This window comes from Daucus carota, chromosome 8, assembly GCF_001625215.2.
Source record: "Daucus carota subsp. sativus chromosome 8, DH1 v3.0, whole genome shotgun sequence".
In the NCBI taxonomy this organism is placed as follows: Eukaryota; Viridiplantae; Streptophyta; class Magnoliopsida; order Apiales; family Apiaceae; genus Daucus; species Daucus carota.
The window spans coordinates 23,760,531-23,784,179 of NC_030388.2; the positions used below are offsets into that span (position 1 = coordinate 23,760,531).

A 23,649-nucleotide genomic window follows, 5' to 3' on the forward strand; every position below is an offset into this window, starting at 1 on the left:
TGGTGATTCCAGGCATTCTGCATGATCCAGGCATGCATTTTCAGGTTCTCATAAGTTTTCGTTTGACCCGGGATTTTGACATTTGAATTAGTAAAGAATTAATGTTGCTTCGTTGCTCATTAGTTATGAAACAAATATTACAGTTACGGCCTCTGTTTTGAAATATAGCATAGCTTGCGTGATTTTTTTGCATAAATTTCTTGGGGGTGTATTCGATCGGGATTTTAATGGATTGTTTTTAGTATGTATTTTAATGGATTGAATGTGATTTTGATTTTGTGCGGATTGTTGATAAAATATCGTAGAGTTTGATATAGATTTTTTAGGATTTATTGATTTAAGCACAATGCTTCAAAATCTTATGGATTTTGGTGGGATCTCAGATTCTTTAGGATTTAAGTACAATGCTTCAAAATCTCATGAATTTTGGTGGGATTTTAAAAAACTTAAAATATATGGAAGAATCTCACAAAATTCATCATTTTATGAAATCAAAGAAAATCTATTAGCATTTGAATATTATCAGATTTTAATGGATTTTAAACAATCCTAATTGAATACTATTTTTAAACCATAATTTAAAATTTTAATTGAATACCACCATATTTTATAGCATAATTTAAAATCCCAATTGAATACTCCAAGATTTTAATGGATTTCAAACAATCCAATACACTCGGATTTAATGAATGAAAAAAATCCTTTAAAATCTCAATCCAATACTCTCTCCTAAGTTTTTTGACCGCATAGCTAAAATAAATATTTTTATAATATTTTTACTGAATTATAATTTCAATCATATATTTTTATTTTATATTTTAAAAAAAATAGTAATTCTGCTATGTAATCAGATAATTTAGAAATGTATGTCAAAAAGTCAAATTACATATTTTGCAATGGAGAGGAGTATAAATATATTACTTCATCGCTAAAATAAGTTTGTCAAGTATAATAATTATACTACTTATCATGACATAACTATTAACTAACTAGATGACAGATTGCTAGTTGTACTTGTTTATATCCAAGGGTCATGTTCAAAGAGAGAACCATGAGAGAGATAATCCATAGAACTCTCATCTTATTTCTAGTATTAGTTGGGGTCCAGCAGGAGAATTTCACATGTAAAAAATGTCAATATCTATGTATTGTATTTTAAATTATTTTTTAACACACACAACGATGAAAAAAACATGTATTTAGATTTAGATTTTAAAAGTCTATTTAAAATTTAGGGTTCCGCATCAGAACGTTAGTGGTTCTGTGGTTCTGTTTTAAGGAATGGTTCTCTCTTGAGCGCGATTCTTATAAGATGTACATGTAAATAAATTTATGAATTTATGACACATCTTTTACTGCGTGTAGAATTATATATATAAATAAATTTATTATACACATTTTACACTGTGTGTAAAGGAAGTTGTGACACTTTATTCATCTAGTATAATTGATTTTAGGAAAATTCCAAATAGTAGCATTGTACTATTGGCTTTTCCATTTGATCCCACAAGACATTTTGGTCTTCCATGCGGTACCACTGAGCTATTAAATTGTACCGTAAATGCCCTTCCGTCAGTTGAAACGTTACTTAGCCGTTTAAAAAAAACAAAAAAAAACTAAAATAACACGTAATACAGTTTTAAACATATAAACAAAAACGAAGTAAGTATAAAAACATAAAAACGAAATGTTGAGTGGAAGGGGACTAGGGTTTAAGCACGGTGATTTGGGAATCTGCTGAATCCATTGCAATCAACTGGAATCATCTCGTTTTGCAATCTCGACATTCTAAAGGTACGTTTTTTAATCCATTCGAAATAGTCCAATAACGAATGTAGGCAAATGCATTTTAACTGTTTGATATTTGAATGTGATGGTCGGTGTGTTTGCATACATTGGAACTATTAAATATCAATATGTGTTATGTTTGTGCATACATTGGTGTGTTTGTGTATATATATTGGTGTGTTTGTGATATGTTTGTCATGTGTGTGTTTGTGTGCTTCAATGTATGTGTGTGTTTGTATTTACAGATGGACGATGTTGAGAAAGTGTTAGAGGTTTGTTTGGAGGGCTACACGTGTTGACATTAGGGTTGATCCGGATAAGACATCAATGTTGGATGTTGTATTAGATTATGAGGAAGACAGCAAGAAACAAAGGCTGAAATTGAATTACCATTTCCTGGTTTTTACTATCCGTTTAAAATGGAAACTCAACCATTACTGAATGATGAGCATTTGATGAGAATGTTTAATAGGCTGAGTGATAGGGAGATTATACCCATTACTGTCGGGACTGTTATAAAGCCAACAGAATATTATAAGTTGGTTTTGAATTTTAGGAGGTCGAAGGAACAAAATAATAGTGTCGAAGGTGGTCATCAAGGGGGGAGGGGGGCTGGTGAGCAAGTGTGTGGGGGGGGGGGGGGGGGTGTCTGTTGGTGAGCAAGTGGAGGGGATTGCAACAACTAGTAGTTCAAGGCGACAAGTTAAAAAAAAAACCAAATATTTCGGTTTCGGCTTACCAAATGCATAGGCATGCTCATTAGCTATAACCTGGCATTGGAAATTCATAGAGAAAATTATTTTTGGTGCTTAAAAAAATTAGAGACATACACATATTACCCAATGTCATTATATTAAGAAATTAATATAATACATACAATTGGTCAAAAATGAAAAAAGGAAAAAAGTTTTAAAATCCCTATACAAACAAAAAGAACACTTAAATATGCAGCAACAGCTTTCACCAAGCCTTGAAAACCTAAGATTAAATAATAAGCTGACATTGCCTAGAAGCACCTGTAAATTTTAAGAAGTCTTGTGCTGAATCTAATTTCATCTTAATGTTTGGACAAAATACCACAACTTGGTACGAATGTTGCGATAAAACTTTCGAATGCTCAGTAACCGTAGCAATTAACTTGACATCAATCCCAGGCGACATATTAAGCTTCCTATTATTATATATAAATCCTTTAGGAAAATAAGCACCATCAGCAGCACTTGAAGAAACCATAGACATTTTCAAAGCACTATGATCACCTACATGTTGGTAGAAATTTGGGAGCATTGTGGCCCAAAGTATTTGATCACCGTAAAAACCGGAGATCGCAACATTTTCATAGAAAAATGTTGAATTATTGCTCCTGTTTGTCACATTGAACATTAGGTTCCATCCCGAATTGATCTTGTTATCTGTTGGTCGATCATAAGCAGCTGCAACAACGGAATCAATCGAGAATTCGTGTTTTCGGACTTGATCATTTCTGTGAAGGTAGACCTCTGAGCCGCAATATAACAGTAACAAGAAAAAGAAAATGATGGAAAAAATGTCTAGAAAAAGGTTCCAGTTGAATCTTTTTGATTCAACTCCAATCGGTTGTTGTGGAGTTAAAATTATGGGGGTGTCTGTGGTGTTTATTGTCGCATAGCCCTCCGCCGCTGAACGTTGAAGAGATGATCTGTCTCCATTCATGGCGAAGGACTTTTTTCTGCCGGGAAGGATTTTTACATGAAAGGTGTAAAAAACTGCACAAGAAGAAGGGAAATTGATGTCACTTTTCTCCCATGCTTTCTTTACCTTTAAAAGAAAACAAAAGAAAGGAGTTCAGAAATTAGTGGTTCGTTTAAACGGAATCTGAGAAATGCTAAACATAGCTTATTTGCATGCATAAATCGTATCACCTAAATAATTTACACACGTCCTTTTTCTTACCTTGTATAGAGTTGCAAGAAACACAACCATTATTATTAAGATTAGCGAAATAAAATAAAATCTGTCTCTACAGAAAAAAATGAAATCCATCAATTCACCACTATTATGCCAAGAAACAACATAGTTAATGTTTTGATAATTTAATAAAAGTATATTCATGAAAACTACGCACTACATTTAAAAGTTTAATTAATTAATTAGTCAACTGCTCTTATGATAAATTACAGGGGTTTTATAATAATTTTCTAAGTCCGAAACATTTTTTTTGCAAAATACTATATTTTTTCAAATATTTTGTAAACATACAAAACTTTTGAAAATATTCGCAAAAATACTGTATGCAACCTATTTCAACCACATGCAACTATACTTACAACTACATGCAACCATACTTGCAACCCCGCGTGACCAATTAACTGAAATTACATCTGGTTGCAAATCGTATCTTTACTAATATTTTATAAAAAGTTAGTATTTTCGAAAATATTTTTTAAAGATAGTAAAATCGCAAAAAAAAAAAACAACTTAGAAAAAGTGTTAGTTTTGATAAAAGCTAAGATGCAACCAGATGTAGTATTTTTGTAAAAAATATTTTAGACTTGATTATTTTGAGAAAACCTGTGTTGACTCAAACACTAAATTTCTGAGAGCTCTATGTAAGGAATGATAGATACTCAATCCTGGGTCATGAATCATCAACATCGGTATATCCAAATATTGTGTCTCTTGATGAAGTATATGAAATGATAAAACCCATAATCTAAATCTAAAATTTTATCTCTATTTATATCTAAAATAGAAAATAACGAAAATAATATATTGATATAAAATTATGTCTCAACACTATCATCGTTTTTGAATAAAAATATATAATCCGAATCTATAATTTTGTTACTATTTATAGTAAAAAGTTGCTTTTTTGTAAAATTTAAAATTCATAAGTATACTTTCATTTTCATTTTTCTGAATAAATTATTATAAGTAATTTCTCATTATAAATGATAAATATAAAGTTAATAATCATATTGTTGACCTTAATAAGAATTTATATTAGGGGTTTTTTCATATATACCCATATTTAAAAGATTTTATGAAAAAATACTATCATTTTTTTAAACAAATAGCAAAAATACTATCTTTCAGAAAAAATTTGCAAAAATACGGTGGTTGCATATGCAACCATACCTGCAACTGCTAGCAACACTATATGCAACCACAAATGCAACTTTGAAAAAATCTATTGAAAATTATATTTAGTTGTAAAATAAGTTGCAAGTGGTTGCAAATTGAGCGGCCCTGCGGGACCGATATTAATATAACAAAAGCAACTACAAAATCAACTCAAAACAACCATTATCCCTAATTTTTAAGAAAAACAACCACAAAATCAACTCAAAACAACCATTATCCCTAATTTTTAACAAAAGCAACGACAAAATCAACTCAAAACTACTATTTTCTCTAATTTTTAAATACTACTCAGCCTCCACCCAAACACAAACTCTACACACCCACCACTAGTCACCATCGTCACCACAGCCGAACCTACACAGTTCTTCCCACCTCCTCATAAATCAATTCTTTAAAAATCAGCCTTGGCGGAATTGCCGTCACTCTTTGTCTCGAATCCCACACAACTACTGCAATATGTTGTTCTTGAATCTAGTATCGTGATTTACATCGCGATCGAAAGAACTAGTGTTGGCATCGTGGTGATGAAAGGGGGAGCGCGAGGAGAGAGAGGATAGTAAGAGGAGAGTGGAGAGAAAATCGACCTTGATGAAAACGAAAGAAAAATGGCAAGAGAGGAGATGAAGATGCGCAAGATGGAACAAGTCTCATATATGTGCAAAGCTGTTAGTTGAATTTATAAAAGAAACGTATTTTTGCAATACTTTGAGTAGTTTTGCAAATAATTTGACAAAAAGGATCATTTTTGCCAAAGTCCCTTTATATTATACCCGTAGCAATAATAATTATTTATTACTTAGCAAAAAAAATAATTATTTATTCTTCTTATAAATAGTTGAGATCTTTTTAAAAATACCCATCTGTAAAATTATTTTTTTAAAAATACTACCATCTTTTTCATTGTTTTTAAAAATACCTTTTCATAAATTTTTTTTTTCAAAAATACGATTTGCAACTTTTGCAACCTTGGGCGGCGCAGCCGTAAAAGTTGCAAATGAGGTTGCAAAAATTGCAAATAAAAATGGAAAGTTGCAACTGCAATTGCAACTAGTTCAACTGAAAACTGTAAGTTGCAAAAGTTGCAAATGAGGTTGCAAATGAAGTTGCAACTGCAGTTGCAACTTTTGCAACTGCAATTGCAACTTCATTTGCAACCTCAGTTGCAACTAAATGCAACTGAAAACTATATATAGTTGTAAATGAGGTTGCAAAAGTTGTAAATGAGGTTGCAACTGCAGTTGCAACTTTTGCAACTTCATTTGCAACCTCAGTTGCAACTAAATGCAACTGAAAACTGTAAGTAACAACAGATGTATGGTGTGCCCCTGGCGGCGCCATTAGATTACAATAGAATCAACTGAATGCAACCATATGCAACTGAAAATGACATTTGAAAACTGGAATATATATATATATATATATATATATATATATATATAGAGAGAGAGGGTTACTCCAGTGAGAACTTCTTAAAATGAGAACCGTGAGAACTTCCTTAATTTATCATATATTGGCTAATCTAAACATCAAACTAGTGGGTGCCCAATATAAAAAATGTATATAAAACTAGTCTCTTCCTAGCTAGTCAAAAAAAAAAATTTCAAAAAAAATTTCAAAAAAAAGGTCCACTGCCACGTCATCAGTGATTTTTTTTTGATTTTTTTTATTTGTTTTTTTCGGCTAGCTAGGTGGAGACCTTAATGATATACATTTTTTGTGAAGGTGCCCCTGGCGGGGCCCTTCAAATGAATGAGATTTTGATAAATTAAGAAAGTTCTCACAGTTCTCATTTTAAGAAAGTTCTCATTTGAGCAAGTGCCTATATATATATATATATATATATATATATATATATATATATATATATATATATATATATATATATATATATAGAGGGTTACTCCAGTGAGAACTTCTTAAAATGAGAACCGTGAGAACTCCCTTAATTTATCATATTTTGACTAATCTAAACATCAAACTAGTGGGTACCCAATATAAAAAGTGTATATAAAACTAGTCTCTCCCTAACTAGTCAAAAAAAAAAAATTCAAAAAAAAAAGTCCACTGCCACGTCATCAGTGATTTTTTTTATTTTTTTTAATTTTTTTTTCGGATATACATTTTTTGTGAAGGTGCCCCTAGCGGGGCCCTTCAAATGAATGAGATATTGATAAATTAGAAAAGTTCTCACGGTTCTCATTTTAAGAAAGTTCTCATTTGAGCAAGTGCCTATATATATATATATATCGATTCCGAAAATGAGGTCGAAAATGACATTTGAAAACTGGAACTTGAAATCAGGAATTCAGCTGCATATGAAGTTGCAAAAGAGGTTGCAACACGGCTGGCGTCGCCTGTAGTTGCAAATAAGGTTGCAAAAGTTGCAAACAGTATTTTTGAATATTTTTTTTATGAAAAGGTATTTTTAAAAATAATTCTGAAAGGTAATATTTTTGAAAACAATAAAAGAAAAGGTAGGTAGTTTTGTAGATTTCCCTAAATAGTTTTAGATTAAAGGAATTTCTAGTTTCTACCAAACTTTTCCCTATTATTTGATTTGATAATCGTGATATTGAAAATATTAAAATAATTATACACTTCGAAATGAAAAAGAAATCCTAAAAGTTTAATATATAACAAGTTAACAACAATGATAATAAAATTGAATAGAAAATTATTTATGTGGGCGAAAAACAAATTGAAGGGCATGAAAACTATAAAACCTAGCAGAGGCTTGGGAAAAACTAAAAAAAATTGAATCACTACTTGACAATGGATCCAATTTCTTCTTCTTCCTCTTCGTCGATAGCTCAAAAGACATGGGAACTCGAAAACGACATCGTTCCGATGGAACCATCCCCACAAACAGACTCAATCTTCTACTACGACGAGTCGGTCCAAGCAAAGTTTCAACAAGAGAAGCCATGGGTGAATGACCCCCACTTCTTTAAAAGGGTCAAGGTGTCGGCACTCGCTTTGCTGAAGATGGTGGTGCACGCGCGCTCCGGTGGGACTATAGAGGTGATGGGGTTGATGCAAGGGAAGACGGATGGGGATGCAATTATAGTGATGGATGCTTTTGCATTGCCAGTTGAAGGGACGGAGACTAGGGTTAATGCTCAGGCTGATGCTTATGAGTATATGGTTGATTATTCTCAGACAAACAAGCAGGTACAGCCCTCTCTCCCTCTCTCTCTCTCTCACTCTCTCTCTCTCTCTCTCTCTCTCCCCCTCTCCCTCTCCCTCTCTCTCTCTCCCTTTCCCTCCCTTCCTCTCTCTCTCTCTCTCTCTCGCTCCCCCCCCCCTCCCTCTCTCTCCCTCCCTCTCTCTCTCTCTCTCTCCCCTTCTCCCCCCCCCTCTCATGGTGTCTGAATAAGCTTGACCCTCTTGAGGAGCAGAATTGTACAATAATTTAATTTTGTTACATAGTAATTCATCTTGTGTTCCCAAATCTATTGTGTATTATGTTTTAATTGTGTGTGTTCTGATGAATTTTTGGCTGACCCTTGTGGAAAAGATTGATATCTGATTAGGTCTGCTCTTTGTTTATTTGTTATGGGTGTTATTGATGTGGAAACTTAAAGCCCTTTTTGAGACCATCAAACCTTGTTTATGCATCACTAGTGACTTGAGTATTTTGTTATGATAAATGATTTTTGCAAGAGTTTAATGTCGGTGAATGAGTAAATAGAAAACATATACACGAGATAATAAAGCTTATAATTATGTGCAACTAATTATAGCACCAACATAACTACCTGGTATTATCTATTACATAATTGCCACCACTCGCAAAAGATCTTTATACCATTTTTGTCACAGTGATAAGTCAAGTCGATAGAGGTCTGGCTGGAGGTCCGGTTGGGCGACTAATCATTGACCAGTCGACAAATTAATACTTATAGGTTATACACTAAGTAATTATATATGGTTTCTCACAACAAAAGTTCAAAACTCCCATATATTATTATTTACAAAATACGCATTACAAACATTTTGTTTTTTTCCTTTCCATATACATACATATGTATCTACGTGCTGACTATAAATATATGTATACAGACATTGGACACACATGTTATGCATATTTATCAGTTTTAGTCAAGCCATACTTACACACACATTTATGTATTAATATCAGTTCTAGTTCAGCAAGGTATGTGATGCTGCTGATTGAGGTTTTATAAAAGAGTAAGTTCTTTTCCGCAATTTATCCAATCCAAACTATATTTTGACTAGGTATTGCACTAGTCGACTAACCAGTCAACAAGTCAACCACCTAGTCACCCAAGTCGGATCGACTTTCCAACAATGAACAATCACCAAGTTGAGCTCTTCAATTGAACTTAATTGCTTGAGTAGTTGCCACTAGTCAAGACATTTATGCTTTATGTGCTCATATTAATCTTTCTTCCTCAGGAGCCATATTGACTTCCCTTGTACTAACTTCATTGTAAATTTAATCCCCTGCACTGTTATTCATAGCCTATAGGTAGTACTAATATGTTATTTAACAACATAATCAGTAAATATATGGTATGTAAAACACTATTGCACATGGTTGACCCAACTATTCTATCTCCATTGCGCGCAAGTGGAGGAGGTAATCTTTCTGTATTGTTTTGGTTGATGGATGTTCGATCCTGTTTGTTGGTGTTCCTTTGTCAGCGACATGTTGATCACATGGGTTTTCTATTTTGTTTGAACAAGATAATCGTTTGTGATTGCAGAATGTGAGGTACATTCATCCCAAATGTTCTTTTAAAGACCTTCATAACATTGTGTATTCGAGACATTGCCCTCCCTTCTCTTTTGTAACATGTCTTTAATGGAGATGTCACAGATCAAACATGGTGAAAGCTGAGGGATTCAAAGCTAGGACTATATCATGACATTAAAAGGTCACAGAAAGTCTTGAAAAAGCATTATAGGGAGAATGTGTATTTGAAGTTCCATTATTAATTGGAAAATCCTTCTATAAATAAATTAAGTATTTAACATGATCAACAAAATCAACAAAAGAAGACACAGTACGAAATTATATGTCATCTCTCCATGGGGAGCAATATTTAATTGTTTACTTCTCCCTGATGCTATATATATTTTTTAGTTTGTTACTTCACATCCTTTTTACTACAACCAAGTACTACTGATATGGCGACAAGTTTGTCTCTTTTTGAACCTTGTTAAATAGAAAGCCATGACATCTTGCTAGTTTGCTGAAATTTGCAGAAATTCCCTAGTAGCTCTTACAATTTTTTACGTTGTATGTGAAACTATTTTGCTTCTTGGTACCTTATTTATAACTGTAGTAGCACATGTTTTATTTAGAGCTAGTTTAAGCATTCCTAGAAAATATTGATATCAGTAATAATTTGATTGGTGAGTTTGCATTACCAAAAGATAAATATGCAGTGCTTCTTCTCTAGTTTTATATAATCATGTGAGTGAAGAAGTTGAGTCCCTACTGTCTGGACACGTAATTCTTGATGTCTGTATATCAAAAATGGTATGCCATTGTTTTAGTCTCTATAGCATTAGTATTAGTTAAAGTGTGTATCAGTATCATTGTCAGTTTGTCAATCTATCAATATTCATGTATGCTTGTGAGATGTTCACTTTCTGGATGTCTTAGATTGTTGGAACGTGTAATAGTTTATTTGTTTCAATGTTTGAACCTTGAAGTATCTGTTGTATATTTACTTGAATCTTCTTATCAGGCCGGACGTTTGGAGAATGTTGTTGGATGGTACCATTCCCATCCTGGTTATGGATGCTGGCTTTCTGGTATCGATGTTTCAACACAAATGCTAAACCAACAGTTTCAGGAGCCTTTTTTAGCAGTTGTTATTGATCCGACAAGAACTGTTTCAGCTGGGAAAGTTGAAATAGGGGCTTTTCGTACATACCCTGAAGGCTATAAGCCAGCAGATGATCCTGTCTCGGAATACCAGACTATTCCTCTGAACAAGATTGAAGACTTTGGCGTGCACTGTAAACAGGTACCTATGTTTGCCCTGTGTTTGCTTTCTTGAAATTTTTGATTGTATTTGCTGACCTTTTCAAATTCTGGTGATCAGTACTATTCGTTGGACATAACATATTTTAAGTCATCACTTGATTCCCACCTATTGGATCTATTATGGAACAAGTATTGGGTGAATACTCTTTCTTCTTCCCCTTTGCTTGGAAATGCGGACTATGTTGCTGGTCAAATATCTGATTTAGGTACGTTACATAGTTTTTGGTGCATGGGAATTGTAGTCTTTAATTAAGATATGATAATTAGTATGCATGTCTACCCAGATTATAATAACATGTAGAACCCTGAATACTATGATCTTAATTATGCAGCTGACAAACTGGAGCATGCTGAGAGTCAATTGGCTCATTCACGAATTGCGCCATTTATAGCACCCCAACAGAGGAAAAAAGAGGTTAGCATGAACTTTCTTGTTCATAACTTACCTTCTCTTCATATCAGATTAGCAAGGCTATATTGTATACTACTTGGACAGTGTATGAACTGAAAATCTTTAATGTTGGCACTCCGAGCAGTGAGTAAGGTGTAAATAGTAACAATTGTTCATTTGAAGGAATAAACCAAATTGCATGAACTTAATTAGTTTTCTATAATATGACAGTTAAACATATTAAGGCTCCCTATTCTGCTATGAATTTTTTTGTTATCGGAGTTGATATGTATCTTTTTATATTTTGGGGGGAGGGGAGGGGAGAACTCTGTTCCTCTTTTAGCACTAGAGTACCTTTGCAACCAATTGTAGCCTTTGGGCATTACGTAATTTTCTGTGGTAGACTTAAATGTATTTGCTAAATTTTTCTTCCTTTACTCTTGTGGAAAGGAAAACCTCATGCCCTCGATCCCACTTCAGATTATATTACATAGAGTGAAATTGCCCGTAATCATGTTTATCTAAACCTTTGCCTACAAAAATTTGAAGTCAGTGCAAGTTTATACTGCAAATGAAGCTGTTATAGGTTTTGTTTGCATTTTAATTTTGCAATCTAGACAGGTGCACCTTTTCTTAAACTTTTGAAATCCTTATTAAACAAAATTTATGGTAGTTAACTTCTGTAGTCTTTTAAACTTTTGGGATCCTTATAAAACTTTATAGGTATTTTACTTGTATTGTCTTTTAATCTTTTAAAATACTTATAAAACAATATATGGTATTTACTTGTATTGTCGCCTTCCTTAAATGCTACTAATTTCAGGAAGAGTCTCAACTTGCGAAAATCACAAGGGATAGTGCAAAGATCACCGTGGAGCAAGTTCATGGTTTAATGTCACAGGTGAGTTTATTTTATTGTCTCAAAACAATAAACCTGCAGTCCTTTGGGACAATGCTGTGGGGCCTTTTTTCCTCGACCTATTTTTGCTTGTCTAACATATGCCTTCTCTTCTTTGCAGGTTATCAAGGACATACTTTTTAACACTGTTCGCCAATCCAACAAACTGCAGGCAGACTCTTCTGGCCCCGAACCTATGGTTGAAAGCTGAAACCTGATGTTGTTCTTTTTGTCATCTAAGAATGGTGAATGCTTACCCCTTCAAGTTATCCCGTGCCTTGTTTTATCAGTTTACTAGTGAGACCAATATTTACCTTTTCTTAGCACTAGATGTACTTGGAATTATGAGAAAAACACATTGAACATTTGTAGCTTGGTTTTGGTTTATGTAGACCCTCTTAACAAAAGAAAGTTCCCGACGTGTCCATTGATCGCTTGCTTGTTTGCCTGGACATTTAATATAAATTGTTTAGCCAAGTTTGATGAGATATTTAATCCATGATTTAATTAAGTGGAGTGAATTATTTAAATGGTCTGTTTGTGAATCGGGATTTTATTTGATCAATTCTAATATTTGACAACTACACGAGAATTTGGATCGGAACTGATGAATTTCATGTTAATTAAATTTTAAATATCTTTTGGGAACTTGCAATGACATACAAAAATTAAAATTCACAATCATTTTTTAAACTTTCTATCCTACGTCAATCTATAGAATCATACTTATCATTCTTTAGGGATTTTGTTTTTTAAATATTTATTTCTCAAATAATTTACTGTGAAAATTTTCTCGAGTGACATTTTTTTGGGATATTTTTTTTTCATCAGAAATAATATTTTGAGAATTTTTTAAAGAAAATTTCCATAAGAATTTTTTTCTCGCGATAAACTTACATCGAGAATTACCCAGACAAAAGGGCCTACTTGTCAAAAACAAAAGGGCCTAATTGTCAACATGCAAAATTAAGAGGACTATTTCGTAAACACAAGGACAATCTAAGGGCAAAAAAGATACTCCGTACTCCACACTCCGCAGCCTCCAGCAGTCAACGCAACACTCCCTCTCTCCTCAGCGACTTACATAAACAAAAACCCAAACTTTCCCTTTCTCCTTCTTTTACAATATACTCCGGAGAGAGATATAGGGGGAGAAAGAGAGAGAGAGAGAGAGAGAGAGAGAATGGATGAGTTGCTGGTGTGTGTAGATAGGATAATAGCGTCAGCTTGCTTTGATTCAGTTAGTGAAAGAGGTGAGAGGCTTTTGAGTGATGAAGCTAATCATCATGTTGTTCAAGTTGAAAAGTTGGAAGAAATGAAGAATGGGGAAGTGGGTTGTTGTTCAGAGTGTAGGATTTGTCAAGAAGAAGATGAACAACATCACATGGAAGCTCCTTGTGCTTGTAATGGAACTCTAAAGGTCCTTGCTTTATTATCTTTTCATTTTCTTTTGCTCACTATGTGGACTTTCTGTTATATGTATACACGAATTTTATATTGACGTGAAATTATCTGGGTTTTTCTTGTGAAGCTGTGATGTTGTATCTATTTGTATATGGATTTCGCAAAAATCCTGCTTCAGAAAATGGCCTTTTTCTCTTTTTATTTTTTTTTAATTTTTTTTTGTTAATTACGAATATTGTGAAAGCTGGATTCTGCTGTCATTAGTTTGATATACCAACTAATTACCTGCTCCGCTTGCACTTGGACTCGCAGACTCACTGTGTGTCGATTTCTTGCTTTGTGTTTTTTCTTGATTTACTCACTTCTAAAAAATATGTTAAATGAAAGACAAATCTTGTTATTGTATTGAATTATGCTTTTGGTTTTTAAACATGTGGTTCTTTAATGCAGTTTGCACATAGGAAGTGCATCCAGCTATGGTGCAACAAGAAGGGTGATATCACTTGCGAAATTTGCAATCAGGTATGAGGCTTTTTAGTTGCCTACTTTCTGTGAGACGGTGTATTAAATATTTCTTACCTAAAGTCGAATATATTGTTCCTTTTAATTAGGTCTTTTCACCAAATTATGATCTTCCGCCAGCAAAAAACAGTTCTGATGTCATGGCAATTGATATCAGGTAACTAACTACATGCCTTGCCACTTGCATACAGTGTTCTCTTTGCTAACTCGCGGTGCTGGATACAATTTAGGATGTACTATTGTAGTCCCTTATGGGATATCTATAAATTTTACATATACTAATTGATTGGTATCACTTATCAGCTTACTACCATTTTTTTTACCTTTTTTATTCAACTTCATCTTAGCTAAGTTGCATAGCTGGATCATATGTACTAATGTAGGGAGTGTATTCATCTTAGCTAAGTTGCATAGTTGGATCATATGTGCTAATGTAGGGGGTGTATTTAGTTCAGATTGTAATAAGTTTTAATGGAGTAATAATAATCTTTGGATTTTTATAATTGTAGCTGATTTTGATTCTACGTAGAGTCTAGCTCAGTTAATGTAAAATCTCGGAGAGTTGATGTGTAGTCTTTAAGATATATAAATCCTTTAAATTCCTTTTGATTTGGGGAGATTTCTTAAAACAGAAACACACTAATAAAATCCCTCACAATCCATGACTTTACAAGCCCAAAAAGTTCCATCAGTTTTTGATGCCATCAGATTTTATTGTATCTTCCACCCGATTTCTAAGGTTTATTTAAAAATTTGATTAAAATCCAAATGTTTTTTCTGCAAATTTAATAATGTCATTAGAAGCGTGCCATTATTCAAAATGAAATCCTTGTATCCAGACGTTTCAGTAATTAACTTAGACTTTTATCAATAGTTGAATAGCCATGTTGTATGCTGTATAAGTTAGAAGGAGGCTGAATGTTTTGTGTGACATCATAGCCTCATTCTCCTGCTGTTTCTCTCAGGCAAGCTTGGGGTGCAAACATTGATCTTCGGGACCCTCACTTTCTGGCTTTTGCTGCTGCTGACAGTCGGTTTCTGCAAGCCGAATATGAAGAGTATGCTGTTGCAAATTCTGCAAGCGTGGCGTGTTTCCGCCCCGTGGCCTTCATTGTAAGTGACAATTATAGTATAATGTCGGTCTGAACTAAGGGGGAAAAGATTATAAGATAAAATTGCTGATCAGATTGTTACATTGTGATCTTGTGTTTGCTAATGTTGGCAGTTGATGTTTATTTTGCTTTTACGCCAAGCCCTGATGTTAACAAGAGACTCCGGGATGATGCAGGAATCGTCAACATTCTTCAATGCAAGTCAATTTTATATCTCACTCCCTTTATGCTCATCAATAGTCTTTCTCAACCACATACGTCTAGTCCCAATAGTATACATGTCTGTTAATAGTCTAGGACTCTAGGTAAAAGAGATGGATGGGGAATTCCATATATTACTGAGTGGTCCATTAGTATTGTTCCTATCTGGTCTGGAAGCCCTCAAGTTCTTGTAAGCTGTTCAATTTAATTTCATGGCCGTATCTAGTAAATGATATAAGTGCTCCCCTGTCATGTTTCTTATTCAAGTCTCTTGGGTTCTTAAAAAGCTGTTTAATTTGAGAATCATTTGCTTCATCTAGTACTATAGAATTACTATACGAGCAGCATGAACATATCATGCTTCTATATTTACTTTTGCAATTATTGCATTACTAAATATCAAGCATCTATGGTTTTAAAACTTCTCAACTATTCATGTAAATTTCAGATCCAGATATCTCTTCTTCAGCTTGCTGGTTTTTTACTTCCATGCTATGCAATGGCCAGGTTGTGGTACATCGTCCGAAGCCGGAGGAGGCAGGTTGGTTAAATTATGGCTTGATATGGTCGTTGTATCCATTTTGCTTTTTTCTGCTGCACTTGTCTCTAATCTTATCAGTTTGCGTGTTATTCTTTTCTCATGTTCATTAGGTCTATGATACATTCTCAAGTAACCAAACTGTGCTACTTTTGCAGGGACAAATAGAATTTTAGTTGACGTTCAACATCAAATTTCCTATTGAGGCATCGGCAAGCTTCAAGGTTAAGCAGCTTCCGTGAACATATGATACAGTTAACTTGAGCTATTTTGCTGGTGAACTTGATAAGTAATTGTAAATATGAATATTGAGTTCACCAAGCATTTTCATTACTTTCTTGCGGTGTTGTAGTATTTAGATGCCCTAAAAAAATATCGAAGTACTTTTTCTGCTTATTTTTACTAATACTTGTTTTCTTCGTCATAGTCTGTGCTTTTAGATTGCTAAAGACTTGGGGTCATTTTGCTAAGCTTTTTATATACTATCTTATTCTAAAGTAAAATCCTCTTCATATAAATCTACCTAAATTTTCCTTCTGTTTGCTCTCTGCTGCCAAACTAAGCTTTTTCTCTGTCTATTTAAAATGTCAGAATTTTGAGTCATTTCAGCAAGTTTCTTTATACATTTGAGAGCTTGGTTCTTTAAATTGATTGTGTTAGTTAAGGTCTGGGGGCTCTATGCTTGGCCAGTATGTTGAGGAAATATTGGTTCCACCCCTTCTATATTATTTTTATTAGTATTATTTTTGTTTTCCCTCTGTTTAGAGCATCTCCAAAATTTGTCAAACTTGCAAGTGATTATACTTCGATGGGATTATATATATTGATCCACTATATTTTAAATAGAGTATGTTATAGCATCTATAATGAAATTGACTATTATGGTACACTTAGATGATACAAAAATATTGATTATGTAAAATTTGTTCAAACTCGTTATATATTATGCTTCGATGTTAGTGACTATATTGATTGACTAGTTTTAAAAGTAGTATGTTATACTTAGTTATATTAGATCATTATAAATAGAATATATGAGTTAAATATGATAATAAATAATTTGGAGTCAAGAACTTTGATATCAAATTGTAGACAAGATGAATTCTCAATTAGAGTTTGGTTTTTCTAAACATAAGAGCATCTTCAATGGTGCTCCTAAATCATTCCTTAAACAATAATATAAAATGTGACTCCTAGTAAGTTAATACACTAGAAAACGTGGGAACTCCAATGCTACTCTTTATACTTGACTTCTTATTCACATTTTATAAAAGTTAACTAAAAGAGAGAGAAGATTGAAGGGAAATTAATATAATATTGAGTTAAGAGCTACTAGATGCTCTTTAAAAGAAAGGAGAGAGAGTAGGCTCCTAAATTTTTAAAGAGCATCTAGGAGCCCATTGGAGCACTAAATTTTGATATACTCCTAAAATTTAGACTTAGGAGCTTGTTTAGAGAGCCCCTTGGAGTTGCTATAACCTTTATATATTTTTTATTCCTATCAGGTATTAATTATATATAGATAAGGGTTCGACATGGAGATGTTTTTATTATTGATTCTAATATGACAATAATGATTTGGACTAGTGTTACAGATTTCTAAAAAGTTTTTTCAAATATAGCTATCCGTTTGAGTGGCGATTTTTCAGCTATTAACGTATCAATTCCAAGCTAAACTTAATAAATGATCCGGCACTCGAATAAAAAGAGCATAAAAATACGTATATCTTCAGTACGAGTTTAAGCCTCTAAAACGATCCAATAGCCAATTATCTTTTATCTAACCGATTTGTAAATTATTTTATATGTTACATTATTTATCTTTTTCAATTAAAAAATTAAAAAAATGGATGATTTGTTAAATATATATTTTTTAAAAATATAATCAAACAAAAATTTAAAGTTTTTACACAGAATTTAAAGGAAAAATGTGATTTAAATTATAGACCCATGCCTTCAAATCTAGATCCAAATATTTTCAATCTAGATTCAAATTCAAAAATCAAATTTACAAAAATTCAATTTAATCGAAATGAATCGAATATTTATTTATTTACAAAAATTCAAATAAAAAATTTTCAATCTAAATTGAAATATTTATAAAATTGGATAAAATTGTCATCCCTACCCTTAGATGCTTATGGAATATTTCCGTTTAAAAAAAAAGGGACGAACCCGCCCAAAAGCGGTGATACCGAGTGATGGTAAAAAGGTAATATGAAGGAAAGTAAAGAGGCAACTGCTATATTTTCTATCCATCTCACTCACTCATAGTTGTATATTAGCTGTCCGAATACTGCTCAAAAATAATTAAAAAAAAATTAACATCCTACATGGCTACATCTTTGTTTAATCTATCTGCGTCATATCACTACTTACTCGTACTATTATAAACCTACACACTGCACTTTCAAACTCCCTTCCCTCCTCTCACCTTCCTCTCGCTCATCAAACTCTCCGCTTGCTTTCCGACCGACTTGTTATTCTCCGGTCAACTTTCCGATAATACTTCTACCTCATCGTTCAACTCAAAGCTTAGTTGTGTCAGCTTTTGTAATGCAAACTAGGCTTCTTTCAAGGTAACTTTCTGTTTACAAAACTTTATGTTTTGTTTGCTGATAAATTTTGTGGTAATGACTTTGTAGTTTCTTAAATCCCTCGTAGCATCTACTTGCCTACTTATATGTTAAATATAAACCAAAAGTAAAATAAATTACGAAGATCATACTTAACATTTTTTATTTAGTTAAGGTCCAGTCTCTGACATATTATGTTACTACCTTATCATGTTAAGCCCAGAAAACTAAATGGCTTAAGTCTAAGTTTTTGATATATATAGCGGGTTGCTACAATGTCATTCAGCAAAAAATTATCTTATTCTAGGACTTTTCACGTCCCAACATTTTTTCCCGCCAGATGTATGCCAGTATCATTCCTATGTTCTGGACTAGCCGTCTTTAGTTAATTGTATATTTTATGCATTACATGTTTCGGGTCCGTCTTGAATTTTATATGTATATCTAGTATGCATGTTCATTTTTGTAAATCTGGTGAAATTACATCGGTTATAATTCGGGGTGATATTGAGCCGTATTCATGTCATTATTAATTTATCTTTTAAGAACGATGTGTTTGAGTTTGAGCAAATAAACTTGAATTTTTTGGTATATGATGAACTGCTAAAATGATTAATTACTTTAATGAAAGCAGGTGTTTGAAATAAATAGGGAATCCGGTCCCACCCAATTTATGACATCTTTGATTAATGTAGCTCTCAATCTGATTCACATAGTCAGGAGAGGAAAAACTGGTTTGATGCATTTGTTACTTTAAGACTTGGATGGCCTCTGACAGATGGCAGGGCCATAATTTTGGATGGAGAAGAGACTTTATATGGATATAGGAAGACAATAATGAATTCATTTGACCACTTGATGTTTATGTTTATGCACTGTTATCTACTCTTTTTCTCATTTTCTACCTCTTTTTTCTAATCAACTTGGTCTACCAAATTATTGAATTTTTCTGTCTCTTCTGTTTCTGAGTTTCCAATCATTTTTATTGTGATATCATATTTCATTATTATATATTATACTTTTTCATTCACAATTCTATCAGAGTATCAGTTATGCCATGGATTGTGGGCTTTTTTAAGCCAGAGTCTTCGCGGAAAGAACCTCCATATGAGCCTGTTTGCTTGTGGGCTGTGGCTTTAAGTCGGGACTTTAAGCTAAAAAATGTATGTTTGTATAATATAAGATAATTTTATCTGGTTCGGACCTTATTATGGAGGGAGATATCCAGGGTATGCGTTTTGGACTTGTCTACTTCCCGTACTTGATAGTTGTTCTTTGACTAAATCAATGGATGATGTAAATTCCAAATATCATTTATTTAAATTATCCGATGGCTGTTTGTTGTGAGGTTTCTGAGGTTGGTTATTTGTGCCATATGTATTGATGATGACAGGATAAAAAAAATAGTTTGTTTCAGTTTATATTAATATACTTGTTATGCTAATTGTACGTATGATTGATTAAACTGAAAGCTATGAGTATAATAAGATTATAAGGAGGCCCTGGAACATGCACTGAAAGATGGCACAGTCCTGTCCGTGAACATTGAGTTGAAAGATACACAAACATATTAAATCAGTTGCTGTCGGGTTGTAATTCTGGTTCTACTACAGTTTGACATCGTATATTGATCTAATTATTACTAAAATCAATATGGTACCAGTGTTAATACGCTATGTACCAGAGGGGCTTCAGTTAAGCTTATATGTAGTAGGTGACATATATTAGTTTAATCACCGTTATAACTTGGTTAGGAAGATCTGATGAGGATTATGACATATAGTTCCTTATATGTTATGCTTCTCGAAAGAAATGCAGTTTAAAATTTGATTGTCTATTTGTTGTCATAATTGTTTTGAGTGTGTCTCTGCCATCTAGCCATTTCATTCATATGACTTCGAACACCTACACAGCTAGGAAAGAACATTGAAGGTGTGAGACGATGCAACATAAGAGAAGCCCCATTTCCATCAACCAAAGCAATCTCTCTTCTCTGACAGCAAAGCGTCATAAGACTTCTACATCATTATCCTCCAAGGTATCTCTCTCCCCCCCCCCCCCCCCCCCGGCTCTCTCCCTCTCCCTCTCCCTCCCTCTCTCCCCCCCTCACTCACTCTCTCACCCTCGCTTGGCTTCTTGCATACAAAGGTAACTTTAAAAGAATTTATAAATTCTGTTGTCAACATGAGGATTGAAAATTAAAGTTGGCATATAAAATCAAGTTGAATTTAATGCAGAAGAAATAATGTCAAGTCAGTTGGTATTTTGCAAAGCAAAATTTCCAAGAAAAGAGTATTTTAATACAACTCTTTTAAAACATCTCCGCAACACATTTTATGGACTATATCCTGTCAATATGAGGATTGAACATATAAGTTAAAATGTTGAATATGATGAAGAAGAAATAAGGCAAATCCCCTTAATATATATTTTATGAAGCAGAATCTCAGAGAAATATGTATTCTTACTTCACTACCTACACAATCTTAGCAACATGTTTGTATAAACTTGAGTTTGTTGGAAACTCATGTTTAACATTATGCAGAGAATTTGCCACCTCTCTAAACAATGCTAGGATTTGATAAATAACAGTCATACCAAGAGATTTCTGTGTTCTGTCCTATTACTATGATTCTCCTAAGCAAAAGGGAATATATGGTGGTAATTTTGCGTGTTTACAAGTAAATATCTTGTTAGAATAAGCAATATTTTTCTTGGTGACAGGATAGGAAAGAGAAGATTGGTGAACGAGTAATGGCTCTTCAGCAGCTTGTTTCACCGTTTGGGAAGGTACATGAATTTGAGAACTGTTAACTTATGAGTGAATCCCCGAGAATAGCAGAGTTCCTGCTTATTCTCTGGAAGAGTTACAAGCTAACCTTTTTGTGTCCGAGTTTGACCCCAAAATGTTTGTGTTTAAAACTCAACATCTGTGTATTTATAACATATTATATATATATGAAGTATCAAAAACACATCTTATAAGCAGAACTGTGTCTTACATTTCGTGCAGACAGATACAGCTTCAGTCCTGCTAGAGGCAATGGACTATATAAGCTTCCTACATGAACAAGTCAAGGTTTGGCCTTCTGCTTTGTTTTGTAAATTGTTATACATATTACCATACAGTCAGCAGAGTTCCCTGATCAAATCTGTCCATCTCCATTCTCCTCGTAATCACCTAGAAGGAGAAGTTCTAATCCCAGTGCTCGAATCTATATCCATAATATTCATGAATAAAACTGCCTATACTGATTCGTCTAAGTTTTAAAAATCGTATACACTTTACATATTCTCTTTCCTCTCTGGAAATATGTTCCCTGATAAAAATACCTTCCTTTTTTCCTTTTCAAAATGGTCGTCTACTTGTGCCTTGACTTCTTGAATAGTTTGAAGATAAGATATATGACTTCTGACATAATTTTTTTGATTGCCAGCAGCTACTTGCTTGGATTGTTTTCACTTTCTTCACGTAAACCTTTTAGGACCAATGCATGATTATTTGTTTGATAATTACAGTAATTATATGTTCATTCTTCTCAGATAACAGTTCTGCGCCTTTAATTTCTTGGATTTACAAAATATTAGTATTCTGATATATATCAGTGACACTTCTGATATGTTTCAGGTGCTGAGTGCTCCTTATCTCCATAGTACATCAGGTAGAAATATACAGGTAAGGCTTTACTAAATCCGCAGTTCGTTAAATAGCTACTAGAGTTCAAGTATTCCATTGAACATCTTTTGTTCTACTTTCTTGTCATGCCTTCTCTTTCATAACTGGTGATTTCATAATCTTAATCTTAACTTTAAATCCGGTAGGCTGTTATATATAAACCTAAACGTTCTCTAAACAGCTCATTTGAAGTGATCACATAGTACTTCCACTCTATATTTTTGAAGGAATTGGAAACAAACAATTTGCGAAGCAAAGGATTATGTATCGTGCCAGTATCATGTACTGCTGGGGTTGCTGGTACCAACGGTGCTGATATCTGGGCTCCAATCAAGAACTGTTCTCCGAAACACTAGTCTTTGCCTTGCATGAATTTTGAACAGTTGGATGAAGGAAGCACTAGGTTTCTTTTAGCAGAGGTTAAGTTATTAGTTATCTGATAGAAGTGAATAATTTCCTGGTGAACACTGTGAATGTCGACTGTGGAACTAGAAAGACCTCTCTAGTTCCCGGACCTTCAGAATTGGTCTGATGAGATTTATCTATATATATTTGGAACTGATTTCACTCAGAAACATATTTCTGTAACCATGTTTGATGCATATAATTGTAGGTGGGTCTGGCATCATCAAGTGTCAAAAAAATCCCAAAACTATCCTGAAAAATATATGTCAAATTATTAATTATTACTCCTTTATAAATAATGGATTTTATAATGTGTGTTCATGACTCACGTTAGCAATCATTTTCTGGTTTGCCGACAGATTTATGTTGGTTTTATTTGTTGCATTCAAATTTTCATTAATGAAAACTTTTTTATCTAAATAAAAAATAATTAGTCTGTACCCAGAAAGACCATGTAAATAAAACACTCTCCACATAATTCTTCCATTTTTAATACAATTTTTCCCGTCAATCGATAAGCTTTTTTTTTTAAATATGATTTCATTGTATTTTTCTTCATTTTTTAACGACCGATTTGGGCATCATATTTCAATGTGATTTAGAATTTTTTTAATTTTAATTTGTAATTTAGATTTTAAACATATTTGCATTAGAATAAGACCCAACTTAGAAAAAAAATATAAAAAACACTATTATAATAATTCATTTACATGAAATATGATTGGTTAAAAGACTGCAATCGCATAGATACAAAAGCTAAATTTAAGATATATAATCTACTGTTGAATCCCATTCAAAAATCAAATATTATAATCGCGAATAAAATTCATAATAAATTCATAAATCCTAAATCCAAGCCTCGACAAGCAGAACTTAACATATAAATGTGTTACGCCCATCATTGATAATTTGATAGGACATGAGTTCACTAACAAAAATCAGATTCTCATTTAGGCTGCAAACCCAGATGGAATAGAATAAAATTAATACTCT

The 23,649-nt window shown here is 33.2% G+C and overlaps 3 protein-coding genes across 4 annotated transcripts; all 3 read left to right on the forward strand.

Annotated features, from left to right (window-relative positions):
* Positions 1-7,628: 7,628 nt before the first annotated feature.
* LOC108197156 (COP9 signalosome complex subunit 5a) lies at positions 7,629-12,752 on the forward strand. The gene is made up of 6 exons (XM_017364678.2): positions 7,629-8,082; positions 10,632-10,913; positions 10,992-11,139; positions 11,266-11,348; positions 12,148-12,225; positions 12,344-12,752. Exons 1-6 carry the CDS (start codon positions 7,684-7,686, stop codon positions 12,431-12,433), a joined length of 1,080 nt encoding a protein of 359 aa, XP_017220167.1. The 5' UTR covers positions 7,629-7,683; the 3' UTR covers positions 12,434-12,752.
* A 548-nt stretch (positions 12,753-13,300) lies between these two features.
* Positions 13,301-16,395, forward strand: LOC108197751 (uncharacterized). The gene is made up of 7 exons (XM_017365446.2): positions 13,301-13,642; positions 14,077-14,148; positions 14,238-14,305; positions 15,114-15,261; positions 15,374-15,457; positions 15,910-16,002; positions 16,158-16,395. The coding sequence occupies exons 1-7, from the start codon at positions 13,406-13,408 to the stop codon at positions 16,173-16,175; spliced, it is 720 nt and encodes a 239-aa protein (XP_017220935.1). The 5' UTR covers positions 13,301-13,405; the 3' UTR covers positions 16,176-16,395.
* A 1,985-nt stretch (positions 16,396-18,380) lies between these two features.
* Positions 18,381-22,818, forward strand: LOC108197411 (transcription factor bHLH153-like). 2 transcript variants are annotated; one of them, XM_017365019.2, is made up of 6 exons: positions 18,381-18,578; positions 20,489-20,613; positions 21,300-21,365; positions 21,589-21,654; positions 22,204-22,251; positions 22,479-22,818. In XM_017365019.2, the coding sequence occupies exons 2-6, from the start codon at positions 20,518-20,520 to the stop codon at positions 22,605-22,607; spliced, it is 405 nt and encodes a 134-aa protein (XP_017220508.1). In that variant the 5' UTR covers positions 18,381-18,578; positions 20,489-20,517; the 3' UTR covers positions 22,608-22,818. The 2 variants fall into 2 exon arrangements, with proteins under 2 accessions (XP_017220508.1, XP_017220509.1); XM_017365020.2 differs by having other exon boundaries at positions 18,438-18,578; positions 20,454-20,613.
* The last annotated feature ends 831 nt before the right edge of the window (positions 22,819-23,649 follow it).